Source organism: Ptychodera flava, chromosome 19 (genome assembly GCF_041260155.1).
Source record: "Ptychodera flava strain L36383 chromosome 19, AS_Pfla_20210202, whole genome shotgun sequence".
Classification (NCBI taxonomy): Eukaryota; Metazoa; Hemichordata; class Enteropneusta; family Ptychoderidae; genus Ptychodera; species Ptychodera flava.
The window spans coordinates 18,096,493-18,114,507 of record NC_091946.1 but is presented as its reverse complement, the minus strand read 5'-3'; the positions used below and the strand labels follow the sequence as shown (position 1 = coordinate 18,114,507).

Sequence of the window (18,015 nt, the reverse complement as noted above, 5' to 3'; positions counted from 1 at the left end):
TATATTTTACCTGTAAAAGGTTGGATAATTGTCTATATTTGACCTGTAAAAGGTTGGATAATTGTCTATATTTTACCTGTAAAAGGTTGGATCTTCTGAGTTCATTAAGTGTGATTCTTCCAGTCCATGATCTGTTGACTGTGTAAAATATCCTAGCTATCACCTGGTGCAGAAAAGACAAGAAAAAGAAAGATATTTCTGTCAGAGGTATTATAATTTTGCCATGTGATGAAGGGAAAAAGGCACAGAGTTGATTTAACCATGTCGCATAAGCCTTCTGTTCAGGCCAATATTGGTAAATTTTACCAGGGTGCCCTGGTCTTGTTACCAGGGACCTACCGGTATCTTTCCACAGTTTCTCATCCTTTGAAGGTACAGGCAATCCATGCACTTTCCCTGGGTTCCCTGGTCACATTACCAGGGATCCCCTTGGCAGTCCTGACAGAGGACAGCAGAAATGACACAGGGGTACCCACACCATTTACCTATCTTCCCCAAAACCTTGGCAAAAGCTCTGTGTATAGGTGGGGAGGTGGGGGGGGGGGGGGTGTTTTAGTGGAGCAGGTTTATTATGATGAACGACCATGCAGATGAATGTTGTAAACTGAAGGGGGTGGGGCGTTTCATTGAAATGCCAGGAAAAAACTACAAACGATGGTCACATTTAACCAGGGAGTTACTCTCTCTATTCATAAGGTCTGTCTGGTGATACCTACAAAACTTTACAACTCCAGATTAAAATTCCTCTTGGCAGAATGATGTAATTCTGACCTACGGCTGCCAAGTAATATCACAGACTAGCACCGCACTTTCTACATGCAATATCTGCATATTTTTGAAGTACAGGCCAGTATAATGTGCCAAGTTTCTCATCCTATGAAAGTACAGGCAACCATATGCATTTCTAAGTTCTTTCAATGGTGCATACTGATCTTCAAGTTGGATTCGGGAGATACAACATGATACCTATCCTACAAAAAAAAGTCAACTTTTGATTAAAACACAGAACATGTTGAAAGTTTAAAATTCAGGTTTTTATTATCTCTTTCTGTCAGATAATTTGCTCACACGTCTTCCAAATGCTCAATCATATTTATTCAAGTTAACAGTAAAAAGTGAAATTCTCAGCGTGAACTTTGCCATGGATAAATTAGTTGAATTGGGCCAGTGAACTGCCGGTGTGGGTCAAAACAGTACACTCACTTGCTGTATGTAGAGCAAGTATGAAGTAAAGAACTGGGTCTCTCCATCACAAGCTTTTCTATAGATGCTTCTGGAAAAATTTTATGAAGCTTGCACATCTTAGAGAAATTACAAGACTCTATCACCTCTGCCCCAGTTAGAATTCCAGATACACACTTCAAGATGAGGGGGTCAGTCAGTTTGGTGGTATCGGGTCTGGTCGGACCACCTTTGTTTGCTGTGATCAGACTTTTCCATTGCATTTGACCTGAAGGACCAGTGATCACCGATGCACTTGTATTTGTGTGACAAAAAATTTCTGCACAACCAGCAAACTAGACTGCATAACCATTGGACTTGGCTTGCATTGATACAGGTGCAAACATCACCACATTCTAAAATCAACAGATTTGAGAACCAATTTGTGTGTACTATAGGAATGTTACCACATTTGCACTACAGGAAATAACTACCTGCCCACCTACCTAGGACAGGTACACTCTCAGTCTTAGCAAAGCAGGTGTAATCTAGTATTTATCTGTCCAGGTGGAAAGGATTTCTGAATTTTGGTTCACTGAGATCAAACGCAAGGCATCATGGGTATACAGTATCACAGTATGCATGACATTATTATCAGTAAATAATTGTGCTATTTAGCTAATGCAGTTATCATTTCAAAATTCCTTGCCTTGATGTCAGATGGTTGATATTTTCATCAAATTTCCTACTTTGCAGGTTGGACATCACTTTCTACAGGATGACATCTCCCTGCATATCACCACTGATTAACATATTACTAATAAGACATTTAAGCCTGGTTATCAGTCTATTTTTTCCTTTCTAATGCACTGATTGATTGATTTATTCATGCATATATCTTACAAAGGAGATGATAAAAATATCAGAAATTTCAAAACAGAATTCCACAATCAGTTTAACTGGGTTTGCATATTTCAAGCTTCCACATGCTTCCTGTGTCAACAATGTTGTAAACGCTGCAAGGGACTATCAGAGTTGAGCAGACAATAGAACAGGCGTATCTGATACTCTCACGGCGATAACTGTTCATAGGCATAGCTTTGGACCCTGCATCGACAACTGCCGGGTACTTGTGACTTTTGTTGATGTTGCACGCTATGAAAACAAATACAGGAGGGCATCTTCTTGGTGTTTTCTTTCTATTTTTCAGGCTTTAACTCTCTCGTCATGGATACAAAAAGTACCATCTTGCTGACTTGCCTTGCCCGGATGACGTCATTCTAAAAAAATATTTGAATTATCAAACTAGGTAACCGTATGTACGAGTACACTGGCCAGCAAATTTACATCGGCTGTTTGGAAAACGAAAGTGCATGTTGGACAACTTGGACTATGGATTGCTCTTAGCTTGACCATGAAAACAATGCACGACAGTCAGTTTGAACCTTGAGGGAAGGATAACACAACACTAAGAGGATTTATGTAGTGTTTAAAATATGTCCAGAGCGTTAATCTTCACATTACTTATGATTTTACGAGAAAGTTAGAGGTTACTGCAACAAATACCAAAGATTTACAGTACAATGTCTCGTATACTTAAGTTTTTATTTGCTTGCCCTCAAACAACACCAGACTTTGTTCTCCATCTTTTGACAAGGTTGCTATGGACTTGCATCTTTGAAAGGTCAAGGGTCAGCCAAACGAGAAAGTTTTGATGATATCATACTCTGTGATCCTTCACTGATCAACATAGAGGTTGTTGCCCATCCCCGACGGGGAAAGAAGACAAAATTTGACAAAAGACAACTGATCCTGTGGAAGAGGTCAAAGTCAAGGGCATCCATTGACCCTAAAATGACATTAATGACGTGCATCTGAAGGCCATGCACACAATTAAACAAGCCATCACTTTTACATACGGTCCTTTCTATGATAGGGACTGGGAAAATTTCACCCTGACCAGACATGCATGAAATGAACCAGCCTGAACTGCGATTTAAAGTCGGAAAAAAAGAGTCCTGTTCTGATTTAAAAAAATTAATAATTACATATGGTATATTGTGCAAAATAAAATTTAATTCCAATATCTGAAGTTTCTAGACACTATCCCCTTCTGTTAAAATGTTCATAGTCATCAAATCAGGCATCACCACTGTGTGCCTGCAAACTAACAACTAATCCATTTGGGATATGAGTGAGGCCTGCACTTGAATTTGATGAGCCACTGACCAAGGAAATCTTCTTTCTACTTACTGTCTGCATGTGCTTGTAAAGGGCTGAGTACATGTATGTGAAACTTGACTCAAAGCTCAACAGTTTGAGGGCTCACTGAAATAGACTTACTATGGAGTAAAATATCACACTCTGACTGATGCAGTGTTCTAGGGAAAACATACTGTAGAAGTAATTTTATACTGGAATGGCTACCAACTAATACACAGGGATAAAATGCAAATGTATGAACAGGAACATACTGATTTCTACAACTGTCATTTCACATGGTTTTGTTTGTACCCTGGTCCCTTGGAATTCCAGGTTTCACCCGCTAACTTTCCAGGTTATTGGTGACGTGAAATTCACCGAGTAATGGTATACGGTACTGTTGGAGTCAATTGACACGTGAAAAGAGAATCGGGCAGCAATTGACCACCCAGTTGAGAGAAAGTTACGGTATGAGCACTGAATCAAAGGTTCAATGACCTCTTGAAGAGTCATGTTACATCCACTGTAACCATGGTGATGCCATGGTAACCTAGTAATCATACATCAGGCTAAAAAATTGGTGCTTCCGCCATCCCTGTATTAACTCTTTTCGAAAATCTAAGATGGTGAAAATTTTCTTACTCAAAGAGCTTTAAAATCAGCCCCAACAATTGGTAGATCAGAAAAGAATTGTAAAAAATTTGAGTCCAAATGTCTGTCCTCAAGGCCCACTATACCTTAACAGGGATGCTTGATGATCAGCTACTTTTTTCGCTAGTCTTACAATGATGATGTACATGTCAACGCGTGCAATGACCTTTGACACCAGAGATTGGTTTCTCAGAGATCTTTCTTTACTTGAAATTCTCACAGCCTGGAAACCAAACTACCCTCCAGGCAAAGAAAATGCCATACCAAAGCAAATTGGTGAATGCATATGTACATGTACAAAATGGGATACATGTTTGTAAACTCTTCGGCTTCGTTGACGATAAATTTGTCCAATTTCCGAGATCACTGGTCACTGCTTGTCACTTTTCGCAATAAAGTCTGACAGTCGAAAAAATTTATGCTGAGATCATGTGTGTCAAGACCGCAGTGCTGATAAATCAGCGGTTTCTTTCACGAAAATTTTCCCGAAATTGTGTACGATGACAGTGTGCTTACACTAAACAGGAAACTGCGTATCCATAAAACATTGCACTTTTCAATCATACCACAATAAAATATCTGAAATTTTTAGACAGACTTGTAAGATAAATAACATTGAGGATTGGTCTGCCAACATCTGTTGAATATGGGATTTTGACTTGGTGATGGCACCATAGGGGTAAATTTTTTACACATACAACCTTTAAGGCAGTTTATTGTCCTTCTATGACCATTTATTTTCGGTATACTTGTATTACTGGGTAATTTCACGCCATTTCAAAAGAAGTTACCGTAAATGTTACTACAGTTCACAAGCACCCTGAAACATCATCCTTTCGATAATCTCATCTCAATCTGCATGGATGATAAAAGCCAGATTTCAGCGGCTTACTTTTGGACAGCGTATAAATTTTCTGCAGAAGCCTAAGGGGTCATGGTCCCCTAGGGCAAGAAAATTCACACCAGAGTAGGAAAATTGCTAAAACATCTGCATTTCAGTTTTGTCTTTAGCCTTGAGAGGGTAAGGGCGAAAGCCAGAATATGAGTGTCGTGTACCTGGTACAGAGCATCTCTGTGAAAGTGTACAAAAACCGTCAATGGTTTGACTGTTTGACACGTACTGGTATTCATTAGTAACTTAATGTAGCTGGTGGTGAAATTGTCTGGTTATAGCATGTTTTAGAATCTACGCAACCATTCTGTGTCCCTTAGAGTTTGCACAGCCACCAAATGACTGAGCAGCTCTTACACTTTCTCTGGTCAGGAAATCAGAAATTTTGATGGAAAGTAGTTTTCATTAGTACTGGTATTCTTCAACTGTGCTTAATATCTCAGTATGTTTCATCATAATGCCAATGTTTGTAAATGTACTACAGAAACCACATTATGGTAGAAGAAAAAGAGCAGGGATAAACCAATGAAATATAAGACTTCTTTAACGAAATACAGTCGGTGACAGTATTGACATGGCATTATAGATCAATAAAGTAAACCAACCAGGGATTGTTCAATCATACCACAAGTGGTTGGAATTTTTTAGATGTATTTTCTAGGTTTTTTTTAGTGTGAGTAAAATTGTTAGTTCTACTCTAAAAGTTATGTTAAAATACATGATAACTGTGTTATGTCCAACAGTTATGGTTTAAAATTGAATTCAAGACAATACCAGTCATTTTCATTTTTCAAAAATAAAATTGCATATCGTACCGGTACACAATGCATTGTTGTCAAGACTATCTACTTTAAATTACTAAATTCTTTAATGGAGAAGACTAAAGAAATGTATTTGTTTTCTAAAAATAAAAATGATGAATATATTATGAAAAAATACAGCTATGTCCCTTTTAAGGTAGTTCGGGTCTTGAAAATGAAAGACTTAAACTTTTGATCAAACTTTCTTCAAACAAACTTTCACCCATTCTCTTTGAAATCAAGAATAAAAATAGGGGAGTTACTGTGCAAAAATTTGATACTGAGAAACAAAGTACTCAATATTTATCGATATTTGAAATTCAAAATGGCCACCATCCCTGTGTTATTCCCCATGGGGGAAAATAAAATTCAAGATTATCACAAAACTATGCTGGTGAAAATGTTATTTACGTATTCCATAAGCTTCAAAATGAGCCCCCACAAGTGATAGGCTAGAAGAATATCAATTGTAAAAGCTTGAGTTTTAATATCTGTCCCAAGGCGCTTTCTATTAAGTTTTTACCAAATGGGAAATGGGAAACCTGGAAGTCCAGATATGATTGATGGTACAGAAATCTAGGTTACTGACTATAAATGTTGTGAAAGGTTATTCTTTGTGCACAGACATGCAGTCTGATATGAGAGGTGAAAGATAGGGCAGGGAACAGGAAGTTGGAAGGTTGACATGAGGCAAGGATGCTACTAAGTAGGCTACTTGGGCAGATTTTCAAAAAAAATGCAGGTCAATAAAACCTTTGCAGCTTGAGAGCAGTAATCATGAAAATGTCAGATGTTTGATATCTTGTTTTGTGAAATTAATGATCACTTTTTAACAGCTAGACAGTGAATGTATGACCTTTGCAGAATTGAAAAGACAGAAAAAGAAAAAAAAAATTATAGAAGACTTTGGACGGTTTACAGGTTAGGATAGATGCAGAGATGTAATGTAAAGCCTGTGGCCGGTGAAAGGGTACATGTAGCAATAACTGCCCTTGAACCTGAAGCCGAGTGAATTGAAAAACTACAGGTAGTTCTAGGTTCCATGAACTTGACACCCATGGCTGGGTTCTATACCAACCATAAGTTATGGCTAGGGTATTCATTCCTTCACAAGCAATGATATCAAGAGTAGGGAAGGGCAATTTGAAATGGAAATGGTACTATCAAAAGTATTGGGCAAAACCATGGTGGTGAAAGGGTTAACCCTTTCACCACCATGGTTTTGCCCAAAGCCATTGTTAGCAATGATGATTGTGGACCTGTTTACAGGGTATTGGGGGTGAACAGGTTACAGAATGAGGTGTGTCAAAGAAGCTGAAAAAGAGGAAGTGAGGGGATTTAAGATATCAGTGATAAGAATTGAAATGGGTCTGAGATGATGGTGGAGGAAAGAAGGGGATTCAACCAAGAGCAGAAAACTTAAAAGGACTAAAAATTGAAAAGGGGTTTTGGTGGCGGGGGGATTCTCTGTAGGCCTGAAAGCATCTGTGGACTATCAATTGAAATGGGTTTGCATGGGGGAGGGGGCTTCAATAATGTAGGGCAGTAAGCTTTTGAGGACTGAAATCAAAATCGGTTTGAGTTGGGGAGGGGATTCAATGTAAGGCGGGTAACTTCTAAGGACTAAAATCTGAAGTCGGTTTGACTGGAGGGGAGGAGGAGGATTTGATATGGCCGAAAGCTTCTGAAGACTATAAGTTGAAATGGATTTGAGTTCAGAGGGGGAGAGGGGATTCAATGTAAGGCGGAAAACTTCTGAGGAAGTAAATTAACGACTTGATGACAGAGTGGTGAGACCAGTAGACATCCGAATGAGACAAAGGTTAGACAGAATAATGGTTATATGAGAATACGAGCACATGGTATAATATATCATAGGAGGAAAATTGAAGGAGTGTGTTGACAAACACAAGAAAGATGTACATACTGGGAAATCAGACGGAATGAAGGATGATGACTGGAACGTTGCCATGTGAATATGTTGGCAATGGGCAAATGTTGGAAAGAAGCCTATACTGATAGGCTTTTGAAAAAACCGATTGACAAAATCCAGAGGGACAGATTTGGAAAATCTCTGAGTGGATGTTGATCCTGCCTATTAGCCGCACTGGAACTGAACTAAATTGTTGCTAAAAGTACCTGTGAGGTCCACAACAAATCCCGTGTATCAGGCATGATGGAATTCTCTTTGAAAACCGCTACACTACAAAAAAAAAAAGAGTCCCTATAAACTATTCACACATTTGCCAGAGATCCAGATGATCAGTCCATTACAGTAAACCTGAATGCCAATGAGGAGCACAACAATTCTTCGCAGTGTTCTCTTTACACACACTGCAGACTCTTTTGCACTAAATTGCTCATTATTTAAGAGGTGATCCAGTGGTGAATCCCTGGAAAATGTACCCACTTTCAGCAGACGGGTCAGGACAATCTCACAGTAAGTCCCTATGGGCTTCAACAACACTTAGTAGCTACTTTCAAGTGGAAATCCACCTCTGTTATCACCACTATCCTTATCAGCGGCAGTTTGAAAAACAAATACTCCATTGTCTCTATCAGTAAATTGTGTCATTTTTATCTTCCACAAAGCGATTCCAAATAAACATGCCATGCTTGAATAAGCTGAATCTGATCACAAAATCAGCCTGTTTAAGTAGGTTCATTCAACAGGACTCATTTATATTGCCTGATACACAATGCACGCCACTTGGATGATTGTAGGCCTGCTATAGTAAATCTTTGTCTAACTTCAAGTTTGATTCAGTTCAGTCTTTAGGCTCTAGCTAGACTTTACCCAGAATTCTAAATTATTTGTACACACTGATACTGCTTTATGAAGTCACAGAAACCTTCCCTGTAACTTGTGTAAGAGAAAAGTGTCCTAGTTTTGACAATGCACTTCAAGCTGCTTTTTTGTTATCATTAAATATTTTTCGACTGATTTAGAAATGTTATTTGTAGTAGGAGGGGACCATTTTGCGAAAGTTTCTAAGTAGTGTTGTAGACAGCCATGTTGCACTTATTTTGCCATCATGAAGAACGAAAACTTTTTTGAATTGATGCAACAAAGATAAATTAGAAGACCAAAAAACCAGCCCAGTTGTTACGGTAACTTCAAGTTTGCATAAAGTGTGAAATACAAATAAATACTGATTATCAATTTACTAGAACTTTGAAATTTAAATGTTGTAAGGTTTTTAAGAAAGTTCTTTTGTTAAGGAAGTATGCGCCTCGAAAGTCAAAGACTTAAACTTTAGATCAAAATTTTCTAAATGAACCTCTCAACCATTCTCTTATCAAATCAACAATAAAAATCGGGGTGCAAAGTGCCAAGTTTAGAACTAGAGAAACAAATTACCTAAAATCTTGCGATATTTAAAATTCAAATGGCCACCATCCCTGTGTTAACTTTATATGAAAAAATTAAATTTTGGATTTTCAAAAAATACCGCAATTACATGTATACGGTGTCGCTCAAATTTGATCAGAATTGGTATATACCAGTATGGGTACCAAAGATCAACAATAAATGTTGTTTCTATCTGTTCAGTGCAGGAAAATTCTACGTTGATGTTATGACAATGATTTCTGCACAGTACAACCAGAAAAACAACAAGAAATATTTAAACCAGAAAAACAAGAATGACAAAAGTAATTAAGGTCCGAAACTTTAGGTACTGGAGGTCAACTTTAGCAACATGCATAGCAGAAAGGCAGCTAGCCCCCCTTAGTTTGACCATAGACGGTCTTCCTCCCCTCTACTGACGGTCTTCCTCCCCTCTACTGTCTATGGTTTGAGCAGGTCTGTTAATATGTAACAGTTCATAAACAATGACAGGAAATGACTCAAGTCAGTGGAGTAAGCCTGTTTCAAGCCTGTTTCAGAATTTCGCTTTTTCTTACCTCATTTGCACATTTTTGACACTGACGTGTTCATTTGAACAAATTCACATCTCAACCTCTACATCTACCTGTACACCAAATACTGAGATGGTAGCTTTGGCGCTATGGGAGCCTTTGCGTGTGACGGACATACATCCGCACATACCCACAAATATACAGACACAGACGCCACTCAGACTCATCATATAAGCTCTTTTTGGTATTTATACTTAAAACCAAATATGAGCTAAAAACTAAGATGGTGAAGATTTTGCTTTTGCCAAGAGCTTTAAAATGAGCCCCCACAAGTGGTAGATAAGAAAAGAGTTATAAAAATTTGGGAGTCTGAATATCTGTCCTTGAGGCATGTTAAAATATAATTTGCGGGTAAAATACGAGATACTTTTGTACAGTAGAAGGAGTCATGAGAATTCATATAGTATCAGTTTATCACACATAAAGGAGACACGTTGGTAATTTATAGTTCTGTGCCACGCACTGGCTTTGATGAAATCCAAGTGTCCACTGCTGTCAACTGTAATATACGGTTTACACTAACAGCCACACAAAGCTATTTATTTTCAAGCGGCAATAGTAATAACTGTTTGTAGCAACAAGTGGATATTTTTACAGCAAGCAAATGGGTAATAAAAGTTTATGTACTGTCTAGACATAATCATATTGGAGTGAGATACATGCGAGAGTTGAAACCACTGCCCTTCAAACTTTCGATTCTTGGTAATCAAATAGTTCATGGGTTTTCATGACTCTGCAACTATGGTACAAGGCTTTTTGTACACTGTACATTGAAATGATAGGATTAGAGTGTGTAAAATGGAATACTCTCATTTTTGTTCAAATTTACTGAATCTGTCAAAAATGGCTGCACACCTGAAGAAAACTGGACCAAATATTCATAATGAAAATAATGAGGTTATCTTAGGGGGGCTGCTATAGTTATTTTGAAGCAAGTGTACCCCTTAGGATTATCCTGATTTTGTAAAATTGTCCAGTGAGGGCCCCCGTTTCTCCTTCAGTCTTGCCAAAATGATTCAGACTAGGTACTTTTTATACTTTTAGCTTAACTGTGATGGTATTTACAAAGCAAGTAGACAGTTTGGATATTCTGACAGGAAAATATATTTCCATGCATTTCCAACTATCTCCACAAACTGCTATTTCAGTTATCAATGATTAAATCACAGCTGATTGATTCTTTATTGTGAAACATCAAAATTGTACACATTACAGTTTGATTGTCCAGTGTGTGAATTTGTAATATTTTAGAAGTGTCTGAGATTTATGCAGGTGTTTACCAACACACAACTTGGCCAGAAAAGTATAAGATCATAGAAATTACTTGACTTTAAATGTTCTTTTTGTGCTGGAACTAGCAAAGTTGAGGTTCATTCCATTGCTATGTTTTTGGTAAATTTCTTGTCAAATACTGTAAAGTTGTGGTTGTGATGCACACCACTGTATGACAAAACAACAACAGTTTGGCCATCAATTGTGGAACAGGAGAGACCTCTATGGATATCAGCAGTTAGTCAGTCAATGTATCAGAAGCTCATGAACTAACTTGCCATTACTTTCCATGCCAAAACCATAAAAGTACCCCTTATAAATTTGCCACATGCATCAGACAAAAACTGATAAAAGCAAGTGCTCATCAGATAAACATTAAAAAAAGAACTTAATACTTCAGTATACACAGAATAATTCGGCAGTAAAATTGCTCTATGAGTTCAGTCAACTTGATGTGCACCTAGAACTGACACCTGTTGCAACAAGTATGTGATAATATAATATGTAATGTAATATGTAATAATGTACATTATCGACTTCCTGTTCAAAATGTTGCCGGCAAGCCAACCTCTCAGTGTATCCCTTGATGGCCAATGGTGAAACCCCTCACCCTCACAAATGTCTTTTCCATACACTAAGTCCTTGGGGAAAGCTATGATGGATGAGTGATCCACACATGCCGCCCCTGTCATCATCATTGATGCAACTTTGAAACGAGAACTTTGTCTCAGTAAAGTCTGCCGCCGCGACTGCAGATGGGCCCAGACCATGACTCTTTCAACTTTTGACATTAAGCGAGAGGTCATCGAGTTCCCCTTCGGGCCATCCAGTGAATGCTATCTCACGATACTGTTATATGTTAAGATAGATTGAGAAAATGTCAGAATGTTTCCACAAGTTGTTAACAGTGCAAGAAGAAATCAAAATGCAGTAAGCGCCTTAAAAATGAGAGACTTAAACTTTCATTAAACTTTCCTCAACGAAGTCTTCAACCATTTTCTTAACAATTCAAGAATGAAAATCAGGGGTCAGTGCACAAAATTTACCACCAGGGGAACAAATTACTTTGGCTACTGTCCATGAGTTATCTTGATGGGGAAAAATAAAATTTTGGGGTTCACGAAACCCAGATGGCAAAACTTCCACCCACTCCAAGAGCTTCAAAATGAGCTAAAATGTAGTAGTCCAGAAGTGTAAAAATTTGAGAGGCAAAGTACTGTCCCCGAGGTATATTCTACCTTAAATAGAATCCACTTTTAAAAAGAAAGTGGGATAACAACCATACCAAAAAAAGATGGGTTTTCTGTACCCTTCGATGCCATATTTTCAAGAATTTTTCATTCTTTTTTTCTTTATAAAATCAACAAAAACACTTTGTCTCATGTCAATGACAGCTTTGCTCACACAAAAGGATGAACCTCACTGTTGTACACTTTATACCATCTATGTTAAAATTTCCACTGTACTGCAGCGATGCATTGTGGGAAGAGAAATCAACGGTAGCCACAGGTGTTCATGGGAAATTAGTTTATCACAACGTAATCTGGCAGTATTTGAAACAAGCAACTGTAATTTTATACAAACCTACTAGAAAGTCATCAAATTCTTTCTTTGGGTGTCTTGTCTGACATCACCTATTTATTTCTCTAACCGGCAGATGACATATTCATTTAAAGCATGGCATCTACCATTGCACTCATTTTGCACAGTAATATATTTTCATTTCTATGATGAGACGAATCCATAAATGTCTTCTCAATATTTGGACAAAATATATGACCGGAAAAGGAATACTTGTTGAAGTTTGTAATTCTTGAAGTATACACAAGTGGCTGGAATGGGATGTGTTTCATACATTTTCAGAGAGTGTTTGGCAGCAGTGCACTGATATACAAGACCTTAACACGTTTGTTACGGAAGTTCGTTAAAGATTGGGGTCTTAGCTATCATTCAACCATGCACTGCGTTCAAACCACTCACATCTGGCAAAGCAGACTGTGAGGAAGGGACCATAAGCTCTTCCCACAGGGTGGTTCAGAATGCTAACATGCATACTTTTTTTCGGTCCAAAAGGAGACAATTTTTGTCTTAGATTTAGCAAGCCCCTCCCTATCCATATTCAACACTTTTTGGCTGACCTTCACATCAATATTTCTTAAATTTCTTTCTATAACTTTTCCAGTGCAGATTTTTGTCTATCATTTGGCAACTTCCCTCCAGAGAGCTATTATGGTCCACTCATGTGCAAACACTTGCTTCAAAGGTTTGACGAAACATTCCCACTATTCAGAATTTATTAAAGCAAAATGTAACCAACTCGCAAGTTTATAGGAAAGGGACATGCGATGCACACATCACATCTGGAAATCTTAACGCCCAAATATTGTGGGTCAAAATACCAACTTTGTTAGCACATTGCGATGCCTGTGGCGTGGACATGAAATGACCCCATATTTCATCAGAGGTGTCACCCTGGTGCGTAACGGGTAGTGTAAATATCAAGAAAGATTTTAGAAACAGAGACCTCAACATCTCAAGACAAAACAAATCCATTATAAATCATCAGAGTGTACGGTATACCACATTTTTCTCAATTTTGAAATGCTGTTAAAATTCTCTTGATTTTAAAAATGCTGAAACAGCACGATCTCACCAGAGTGTTTCTTGTTGGGAAAGAAGTTGACATCCCTTCTGATGAAAGGATAAACTTGTTTGTTGTAACTAAAACACGTGGTGCGGTACACTTGTACTTTATATTAGAAAGAACTTGGCCATGAATCTGGTGAATGAATTTTCAATGAAGAGGGACAGAATGTGAATATTAGACACTTTAGTAGCTGTCTAATCATCAAAATGTTCATGAAAGGTGAAAAATCTGGCTGGCACTAAAACTCTTAATACAGTATTTAATCATGAACTTTGTGCAAAAATGGGTGTGAGAGTTGTAGACTGTATAAGTCCCTACCAATGGCTTTTGCTGGAAAGGAAAAGTTTTACAACTGATGGACAGAGCTTGGCACAGTGTCTAGTCAGTGAACTACAAATGAAAAGTGAAAAGTTCAGCAACACGAGCACTGTGCAACACTTGGGAGGGTCTCCATTCAATGAACTGTAAATGACAATGAATGATGATGGAGCATCAGTGAAAGTGGCCGGAAACTGCGCATATTAAGGTAGACCATGCCTCAGGGACAGATATTTGAGCTTTCAAACTTTTTTTCAACTCTATTCTGATCTACCACTTGTAGGGTTTCATTTTAAAGCTCTTGGTAAAAGAAAACTTTGCAGCGTCTTAGTTTTTTGAAAATTAAAACTAGAGTTAACACAGGGACAGCGACCATTTTGACTTTTGAAATATCGGTAAGTGTTAAGTAATTTATTTCTCTGGTAACAAAATTTGCAGTGACCCTGATTTTTATTATTTATTTTGAAAGAGAATGGTTAAAATATTCTTTTAGGAAAGTCTGAGCAAAAGTTTAAGTCTTTCGCTTACGAGGCGTATACTACCTTAATCCTATGTATACTGTAGAAGTTTGATAAGGTCAACGAATTAACAAGTAGGACATTTGCTAGGTTTGCCAAGAGTTGACAGGGCAATAAAGCTATAGCATCTGTTCTTGTCTGGTACCTCTGTGTAAGTTTTGGGGTGGCATATCAAAACCGTGTAGCGGTTCCAGACAATATCTATTGGCTAGATGGTCTAATTTTTCAAAACAAAATACGAAGAAGATGAATTTTCTTAACTTTTAAGGACAGCTAATTTTCTTAACTTCTGAGGACATTTCTGTCAGAGATGTGACATTTTTCAGTGAAGATCTCAAAATCTCTCTTTGTGCTATTCGCCCAGTGTAACGGTAAACTCCGCACTGGCCTGAACAGTGGCATGCTCAACTGGAGTTGCTTACTGGGTAGCGTTGGTGATTTTCCAGTTGGGGTAAAAGTCAAAGCATCTGGCAAAGCTGACAGTCATAATGTCGAGTCCACGAACATTAAAAAACAATAACAGAATGACAAGTTTCATGAGTGTTTATTATCAACTGACAAGACCTGTCTACACTGGTGAACTTAGGTATCATTACAGGAGGAGATGAAACGGCCGCACCAGAACTTGAAACAACCATCCAGTTGAGACGAGATATGAATTGTCACATCAGAAAGCAGATATTTATGATCTGTTTGTTAGGCTTGTTAATGACTGCTGCCTGTACGGTATCATTACCCACTTGATGTATGGCATGGCATGGCTGTGGCACTCACCATCCTAGTTATGTACTTGGTTGGTTTTATAGTTTTGCACTTCATCAAGTTCCCTTAGAGAGAAACAGGGATTTCTTAATTTCCAGTTGAGGGCATTGACCTGCGTTACTACCAAGCGCTATCAGGTGGATATGGGAAATTTTAGACATGCCCAGTTTTCTAGCTCGTTAGCAGAAAATATGAGCAACTCTGAGACAGGATTTCATTCTACTAAATCTCCATTAAATCAAAATGTAACAAAAAATGTGAATGAAAATATTAAGGATGTTCAGCTTCTTTACTGTACCGTAAGAACTTCTTCATATGTGATTTGAGAACCCATCATCGACAGATCGAGAAGGCCTAACAAGCAATCCATCACTACATGTATAGTATCTATCAGAGTTCATTTACTCCGACACTGAAAGAGCTTCAAAGTCAAGACTGACATTTCGACTTGTCTGAGAAGTCTCAGTCTGGCCATGATGTCGGATGATGAACAACTTGTTAACATGATGAGAAGTTTTTTTTTGAATCCAAAGGCTCTAAAACAGGTTGTAAGTTGCACATTACTGACATATGTACATGTAGCATGCTGATACATGTATTAACCCTTTTCCTGCCATGTCCATATTTCACAATCAGGTCAAGATGGTTAAAATTAATGAAACACATAGTATTCCATATGATGTATTTTAACATAATACTGTACATTTGAAAGCTGTTGAAAACATAAATACTGTAAACTTGATTTTTTGGACTAAAGATGCTATAACAGATGAAGCCAAGTGGGTGAAAATACGTATGGTTTTGGGTCAATACCGCTTTTTACTGACTTGGCTGATGGGAAAGTGATACTGTCTGGCAGGAAAAGGGTTAAAGTCGATTGCTTCCTAAAGTGCTTTGAAAACTGTTGTACTATCATGGCACAAGTTGCTGCAGGCTGATATGGGAAAAAGCATTTCTTTCCCCAGTCTGCTTCCAGGCTTTTGCATCAGCCTTCCCTTGGGGGCCAGCTGCCAAATCCTAATCCCACATAGATTTCTTTTCAACTTGACCTTGCCATTATGCCGTTTGACCTTGCCTTTACCCTTAACAAGTCAAGGTATGACGCGCAGATCATAACCCTTCAAGCAGTCTGGAGGACATGTCCTCTAGACTCTCAACATGCGTAAGATCTGCCCTGAATGATAAATCAAATCCTGCTGGCCGGTCAAATTCAAGGGCAGAACTTCCTGCCAATGGAAAGATTCCTTCTTCAAATGTCAGTACAATATGTAACTGGAAGCTCAAAAACATCAAAATACAGTTATGTTCTCAACAAAAAACACGATGGCCAGTCAAAGGCCCTCATGGTATACAGAAGTTATGTCCCAAGCAATATACTATTATCTTCTACCAAATATGTAAAACTTCATTCACTTTTTAATTATGGTGGATTTATGGGAATATATTCAGTCAGCAGATCTACGGTTGCACAGAGTTATTGAAAAAGAATACATGTGCCACCGTCTCGTTGGTTCACAGAAAGACACAACAGGTGTGACGATAGGACAGACTGTCTGCCATTGGAGGAAATGACTACTGTCCAATCAGAGAGGAGAGAGTTTTATGCAGATCTCCCCAGTGATAGCCTTTGATGTTTTATTTGTATCTTGTCACTGTCAGTGAAAACAGAATTTCAATACCTTCACAAACCTTAGTTCACTTACATGTAAAATGCAACCTTTGCATAAACTATCACTGGGCAAAAGCCGACATCAACACAAAACTTAGCACAACATCAAAGTTTAAGCTTTCAATGGCTATGATTCCAGGTTTCCTTGCTTCGGTGCATTTTACTGTGTAAAGGCACAGCTTCACGATGTAGTCCATGCTTTCCTGCCTGCTGAGAAGCTGACAAGCAGTTGAGGAAAAAGTTCAAAAGGTTAAGCTGGAAGAAAGTTTTATGCCAAATCTAGCTATCACTTCTTCCTATCCTTAATTCCATTTCACATGCATGTCAACACGGACAGAAACTGTTTCAGCAGCAATGTACACCGTGCACGAAGCTACATTCTTGTAAATCTGACGATTTGCAGCTAAGCAGTACCGCCAACACTAGATTTACGGGCTTTGTAGACCAATCGCTTTAGCATTTTTGCCTCTACATAGCCATGAAAAAATCTTCACACTTCGGTGTAACATTTTCACTGTCACATTTAGCGATGTAACCCAGTTGCAAAGTTAGATCTCTGGACAGGGAAACGGAGTGTGTGTGTGAATAATTCAAAGTTAGATTTCATATACTTTTATGGGCATCACACACCAGTCAATGATATTAAACTGATTATTGTAGTTGTAACCTCATACATACGATTAACATTATTGCCTCAAAAACAATCTCATCTTTTATAGTTCCTCATTTCAAATTTCCCATTAAACACATTCTACTTGTGATAGAAAAAGACAAAAGTGGAAAATTTATCAAAGCACAGCCTCTTTCTCCTTAGAAGTTGTCTGCAATGCTCAACTAGATCATAAAAACTGATTTCTCACAAGCATTTTGGGAAAATTCACGAAGTAGATGGCCAGCAGACAGGGCAATGCATGGTAAATGGGTCATTACATGACACCGGCAACCTTGTGGTTATGACATCATCTAACTTTTTATGCTGAAGCGTTTGACCAGGACAGACTGGGTTGCAGTAAATTAACTTTTGCCCAATAAAAAAAGACATATGTAAATAGACTAAACACTTCAGATGTGACTCAGGCAACAAACAAGGTGAAATAAACCAGGGGGTGAACAAGAAAGCTGCTGAAAATAAAAGTGGAAACGATAAACAGAAGATACATGCATGGTATGGACCACAGATCACGTACCTGTAGCAGATCACT

The 18,015-nt window shown here is 38.1% G+C and overlaps 1 protein-coding gene across 2 annotated transcripts in view; it reads right to left on the bottom strand.

Moving 5' to 3' along the window:
* Window positions 1–18,015, bottom strand: part of LOC139118775 (serine/threonine-protein phosphatase 2A regulatory subunit B'' subunit beta-like) — a 69,898-nt gene that overhangs the window by 12,456 nt on the left and 39,427 nt on the right. For both annotated transcript variants that reach the window (XM_070682225.1, XM_070682226.1), the window contains one exon: window positions 77–163. In XM_070682225.1, the coding sequence (XP_070538326.1) occupies window positions 77–163 (87 nt within the window). The remainder of the gene's footprint in view (window positions 1–76; window positions 164–18,015) is intronic.